The following is a 6,466-nucleotide window of genomic DNA, read 5'->3' on the forward strand; positions in this document are numbered from 1 at the left end:
CCCACTCTGCCCCATCCTCACTGGAACAATGTCAAGGGGCTTTGGTGCCTGGAATTACTTATGAGCAGAATGTAGAAGAGACAGGTTTACTTAATAAATAAATACAAATAACATATGGCAGATAGCAGCACAAAATACAGCAATATTTGTGTTGGAAGGGAGGCTGGGGTGGCTGGGGCTGGGAGCTCTGAGTTTAGCTGCCTACACTGAGGATAATCTGCAAGCATTTACCTGGGCTGGTCCTCAGGGACAGGACACACGGTGCAACCTGAAACTGCTTGAAATGCCTATCAGAAGCTACATATTTAATGGATAAATATATTAATAGAGACTATTCTGGGAGGTTTTGCCTTAGAGTGACTGGGGCTGGTAAAAGCGTGTGTTCCCAGGGCGTCCTCGGGGTGCCCTTGGCTACATTTCTGGGTGCCTGCCCGGGGTGCCTTCCCCTCACATCTGCAAAGCTTTGTGCAGTGCAGAGGAGCTCTTTGGCCATGCTTGGAGAAGCCTTTACCTAAAGCTGGGAGCTCTAATGTTGGGAGCTCTAACGCTGGGCTCTGTCATGCTACCACAAAGAGAGAGGGAGGGCCAAGGCGGCGGTGCTGGCTGGGTTTTGGGGTTCAGGTCATCTCCGAGCTCTGGGCCAGGCTCAGTCAGCAGAGACAGGCAGTGGCAGGAAGAGGATGGCTTTCTGCCCATAGTGAGTCCGTGGGCCCAGCTTGCTGTTCCCGTTCTTCTTCAGCCCAACAAACCAGTTCTTGTCCGCGTGCTTCTTGGAGACGTACGTGTTGTAATGGTTTTCTTCGATCCTTTCGAGGAACAGGCACTCCTCACCCACCAGCTGCTGAAAGAGGGGGAGCAACAGTGAGGCAGGGGGATGCTGCAGGGAGGAGGATGCTGTTCCTAATGCAGCCATCCCAGCTAGGATGCTCCCCAGACCCACCACCGAGATCTCCGAGCCCCAGCAAAGCTCACAGGTAAAGCATGGACGTAAGTAGGGTCCTACAATCACAGGCTGGTTTGGTTTGGAAGGGATCTTAAAGATCATCCAGTTCCAACCCCCTGCCATGGGCAGTGACGCCTCCTACCGGTCCAGGTTGCTTTGCTGTAGTCCCCTGTGCCACTCCTGCATTAATTTATCCATGACCTGGGCATTTTACTTGGCAGGCCCTGGGCCTGGCCCCTGTGAGCCCAGCCTGGCACTAACCTGTGCGGTGGTGGCTGCGGGTTCAGGGCAGGAGCACAGGGAGCAGAACAGCTCTTGGTGGGACTAAGCACCTTGTGACCAGGATTACGTGTCAGACTATTTGCTATAAATGGGACCATTCTCAAAGACCCAGAATATTTTTGGTGGCTCTATGCCCTCCACTGGGGAATAAGCTCCAGCCTTGCACATCCCACGTGCAGCGGGGTGCTGCAGCTGCAAGGGCTCAGGGCAACCAGGATGCAAAGGAAAAATGTGGGGAAGTTTTTGCTTGGTGGCTGCAGGGCATTGCCTGGGAACAGCCCTGAATGGCTCTCAGAGCCATGAAGAGGTGTCCAGCACGGGCAGAGTTGTGGGCAAAATGCTGCCAGGGCTGGGGGTGTCCCTGCCCTGCAGTGTTGGGGTCCCTCTCCAGCCCAGCTTGCAGAGCTGGCAGCTGCTGTGGGGACATAAAGCAGCTGCTGCTCCAGACATGAAACATGATATTTGTCAGGTGTTTGAGGCAGGGTGGTAATTGGCCTTATTGTATTATTTACTTATTTCCCCCCCAAATGAAGCCGGATGAAGAGTGGCCATCCAGCTACCAGAACAACACACAGAGGCCAATTGTTGCTTGTGGTTCACATTGCTCAGCACGACGAGATCCCTGCAAACCTCAAACCCCACACAAACCTCCACTTACCGAGCCATAGAGCAGCCCGTTGGGGTCCATGGCCAGGTACTGCCCCGACTGGGTGCTCTGGATGTACACCTCTCCCACGTTTTCTGTGCTGAGCTGCAGCTGAACTGAAAGTAAAAATAAAACAACAAAGGTAATAGGGAAAAAAAAAAGGGAGGGGGAGGAAATAAAAAAGGTTGTCAAGATAATGTCCAAGTTGCTTGGAAAGTTAGGAGGGGTTGTTTTTTTTGTTCTGAAGCTCAGCTTCTAAGGAGTTTATAAGGAACAGTACTGCCTGTAATAACTTGTACCCTCTCCTTCAAAGGAACCCCACAGCCACGCTTTAGGAACCCAAGACCAATTTTTTCCTCATTTTACATCAAAGGAAGGGCAGTCTTTTGGTTAGGATGCTGGAATGGGACACAGGAGATTGGGGTTTTAATTCTGGCTCTAATTTTAAAATTTCTTATGTGGTTTTGACAAGACACTGAAGGAGTGCCATATGAAGAAGTATTTCAGGAGCTGACCCGGGGGTGGGCAGACGTTGCAGAACCCTGATCCAAAGCAGCCCCTCCAGCAGGTTCCTGCGGGATCCCACGCGCCGTAGGCAGAGAGGGGAGCGTTGGGAAGGGCTGATTCTCATCCCCAAAAATACCTCCTTTGGTGGCCGTCAGCCACATCTGAGATTGTCCCAGCTTGTGGCACTGAGGTGAAGTTGATGCTGACCCAGGAGCCGGCGGGGGCGAGGGGCTGGTTGGTGACTCTGCGGTGGCTCGTGTGGCCACGGGACACCAGCTTCCTGTCCCCACCACCAACGCTGGACCTCGACTAGGAAACTCCAGGGCAAAAAAAGCTCCTTATTGGTCTCGTAGTGTGGGAGGGGAGCGGGTCAGCTGCGGGCCAGGGTGTCTGGGCCACCTCCCAGGGATGAGGCCTGCTCAGAATCTTCTACTTGATGCAGCAGATGTAACCGTTCTATTTCTGGTTCCTGTTTCTGGTGATATGCAGGCTGTCACTTGCAAAACCCAGCTCTTCCAGGGGATCATTCCAGTCCCCTACTCTGCATTTAGTCCTGAGCTTATACTGGCTCCTGTGGCCACGGGACACCAGCTTCCTGTCCCCACCACCAACGCTGGACCTCGACTAGGAAACTCCAGGGCAAAAAAAGCTCCTTATTGGTCTCGTAGTGTGGGAGGGGAGCGGGTCAGCTGCGGGCCAGGGTGTCTGGGCCACCTCCCAGGGATGAGGCCTGCTCAGAATCTTCTACTTGATGCAGCAGATGTAACCGTTCTATTTCTGGTTCCTGTTTCTGGTGATATGCAGGCTGTCACTTGCAAAACCCAGCTCTTCCAGGGGATCATTCCAGTCCCCTACTCTGCATTTAGTCCTGAGCTTATACTGTAGAGGTCTGTAATAGAAATATTTAGGTTGGTTTGAATGAAATGTTAATGGATGCCTCAGCTCCAGCTCCTTCCTTCCTTTTTTAATTTACCCTTTTCTGGATGAGGTAAAAGGTAATGTCACCTCTTGGCATGGCAGAACCCCCCATCCCAGTTAAATCTTTGCTGTAATGGTTCACATTCATATTTGGCACTTCCTGCTCAGTAAGTGGTGGCTAATTAGTAAGTTGCCTGGGTGTAGATCTGCAGTAATGTGCATTGCCTGGTTCAGGCTGGGGGCTGGCGAGCGTGGCAGCAGGAGAGACCCCAGCCCAGCCTGCACTGGCTGCTGAGCTGCAGCCCCAGGACGTGGCCAAGGAGACATCCAGCTGGGAAAGAGGGAAGTGAGATACAAATGATGATCCTGTCCTTGAAAATGCCTCAGAGAGGGAGTGAAGGGACCCTCCAACTGCCCATGGGATATTAAGGTCTCTGGTCACCAGAGAGAGGGAGAAGCTTGCACATAAATTTTCACACTTTTTATGGGTCTGTGCAGATATTCCCTTCCATGAAGTAATGGGATGAAATGGAGGAAATAAGGCTGTTACTGGAAACAAGCATGGGCTTCATCCTCGAGGGTCTACAGTGTCCTGGTGAATTTTCTTTTCATTTTGCAGGACAAGCTGGAGATGCCCACGTGTGGCAGCAAGGGATGCAGTAAGGGAATCATTCTGTAGGGCTGGATGGAGAGGGCTTGGAGTGAGTGATGGCTTCTGTTCTCCTTAATGCTCCTGGCAAGGTGAGTTAAGGTGAAAATAAGAATTCTTAAGAATCAGAATTTATCTGGAACAAAACACAGGTGGGGTGGGCAGCTGTGTGCCCAGCAGCAGCGCAGGCTCAGCGCAGCGCTGGCTCTGTGGGCATCCCTGGGCCTCAGCCCTCCCCAGGGGCCTGGCTCCCTGCTGCCACACTCGGGTTTCCCATGTGGATCCAGCTTGCTCCAAACTGTCCCAGCGATGCAAGCAGTATCCCAAGGCACAGCTGGTGGTCAGGGATGCAAGTGGTGCAGCCATCAGTCAGTGATTGGTGGCAGGGCACAGTGCTGGCAGGGCTGCCTGCCTGGCACCCAGCCCTTCAGGGGTTTCCTCTGAAAATATTTGCATGTTTGGATATCCAGGTTTACAAGATTATATCCAGGAGTTTCCTTTCTGGCAGGGATTTCCCAAGACACAGCCTCAGGTCAGCATCTGGTGAGGTGGGAGCATGTTGGGGCTGGACATGTATGTCCTCACTAGCACCTGTGTCCCAGCAGATGCCACCTTGCTGCTGGCGCTGCTGAGTATCCTGGAGCATGTGGCCACCTCCATGTCCCCTTCAGACTCCAGCAACATCTCAGCTCTGGCAGAACTTGACAGAAATGCCTGGTGAGCTCGTGCAGCCTCTGCAGGCTGTGGGTCTTCTGCGGGTCCTTGGGGTCAGCGTCCTCACCTGCCCGGCGCGGGGGGTTGCGCGGGGTTAGCGTCGGGTTTATTCCCAGCTGGAGGCTGCCAGCCTTCTGCAGGGTTACCCAGCCTTGGGGAGCTCATCCCTGCCCGTCCCCCAGTGCTGCCGTGGTGGGGAAATGGTGTTTATAATTAAAACTCTCCTATAAACTGCCTTTCATTAAAGCAACAATAACAAGAGGAAAGGTCAAGCGCGGGGGGAGAAAAGCCACATGTGCGCTTGCGGCTGAAGGAAAATAAAAGTGCTTTTCTTAGCACTTTGTAAGGCAAACGTGGCTCCTCCCTTCCCTTCTTTCTAACCAGATAGGAGCCTGGCAGGTCCCAGTTATATTCCAGTAAATGTTCAGGATATGGTGAGCCCAGAGGTTTCTGCCAAGGAGAGAGCTCCAGCACACAGCAGGAGGGCCCCAGCACCTCGGCTTGGCTCTGCTCCTGTGAGCTGCTGGCAGGGGAAGAGCTCCTGGGGCCTTTGTGATGTGAAGAGCTGCTGAATAGCACCAACATGCACCTTCTCTTGCTGTGCAGAATAATGCTAATGGGTTTTGGTATTAAGGTTTACCCTATGCCAGGTGGTCTTTAGCACTTCATAGCAGCATTATAAAAATGTCACTTTTTGGTGAACGAGTCCATCCAGCTTCCCAAGGTAAACTTTGATGCCAGTTACGGAGAACAAACATGTTCCTAGAAAGGCAGTAGGATGTGAAAATGGTGAGATGAGTGTTGGTATCTGCATGGGCAGTTCATCCCAGCAGCAGGTCCCCAGTGTCCCATGGGCAGGAACTGCTGGCATCACAGGGAACAGGAATGGGCAAGAGAGACTCTGGCCACGGATAACCTGTTAAGTCTTTGCTGTGCACAGATGCACATAAAATGTCTTTAAAGTGTTCCAGCACGCAATAAGATGTGCTTATTCTCAGGGGAAAAATAAAGCAAAAGGTGGCAGAATGCAGAGATGCCACGGGACGGTGGGTGCTGGTGCCTGCCCACGGGGTGAGAGGCTGCCTGCCCTGCTTGGATAACCACTCTCAGACTTGCTGCTCCTGCAGGTGGGCAACAGCCTCATGCCGGGGCTCCGTGCGTGGGCTGCGGGTGTTGGGGGCCTGCGTGGGCTCCTGGGAGGTGTCTTGACAGCAGGAGCAAACAGCCTGGTTTAGAGCCCACGTGCCCCAGCCCCACCTTTCTGGCTGATAAGGGTTGGGAAGACCAGAGGAGCAGGGAAGGAGCCTGGGTGTGCTTACTGTGCTGGTCGCTGCGGTCCCTGGTGCCGTCCACCCTGCCGTCCGGCAGGATCCGCAGGAAGTGGCCCCCGTTGCTGCAGTAGAGGAGTTTGGGTTTCTGGTAGTTGCCGTGGGGCAGGTTGAACGTCTCGGTCAGGGCGGTGAAGGTGGTGATTTCCCCCTCAGCCATCTCTCCCAGCCTCTCCAGCCCTGCAAGAGACGCGGCGGTGACTGGCGGTGGCACCGAGCGCCCGGCAGCTGCTGGTGCCAGGCTGGGGAGGGGAATGAGGGGGGTGGTCCTGGGACAGTCCCTGGGCTGAGGGGCAGGTGGTTCACAGCACGGATGGTGACCTGGGCAGTGACACAGCCCCAAAGGTCCTGCTGCCTCCAGCACGGGACGTGGCAGAGGGGTCACCTCCCTGGGTGTAGCTGGGCAGCAGGGACAGTGTCCTTTTCATTTTATCACAGGGAATTCTGTTTTCCTTCTGCTTTCTATTGATGGAGGTACT

General features: G+C 53.8%; 1 protein-coding gene across 2 annotated transcripts; it reads right to left on the reverse strand.

Moving 5' to 3' along the window:
* Positions 1 to 646: 646 nt before the first annotated feature.
* On the reverse strand, positions 647 to 6,147 carry FGF1 (fibroblast growth factor 1 (acidic)). 2 transcript variants are annotated; one of them, XM_010001229.1, is made up of 3 exons: positions 5,979 to 6,147; positions 1,884 to 1,987; positions 647 to 838 (listed from the first exon to the last, which is right to left on the reverse strand). In XM_010001229.1, the coding sequence occupies exons 1-3, from the start codon at positions 6,145 to 6,147 to the stop codon at positions 647 to 649; spliced, it is 465 nt and encodes a 154-aa protein (XP_009999531.1). The 2 variants fall into 2 exon arrangements, with proteins under 2 accessions (XP_009999531.1, XP_009999530.1); XM_010001228.1 differs by having other exon boundaries at positions 647 to 841.
* Between the last annotated feature and the right edge of the window lie 319 nt (positions 6,148 to 6,466).

The sequence above is a fragment of the Chaetura pelagica genome, unplaced genomic scaffold (genome assembly GCF_000747805.2).
Source record: "Chaetura pelagica isolate M959 unplaced genomic scaffold, ChaPel_1.0 scaffold177, whole genome shotgun sequence".
NCBI classification, from domain to species: domain Eukaryota; kingdom Metazoa; phylum Chordata; class Aves; order Apodiformes; family Apodidae; genus Chaetura; species Chaetura pelagica.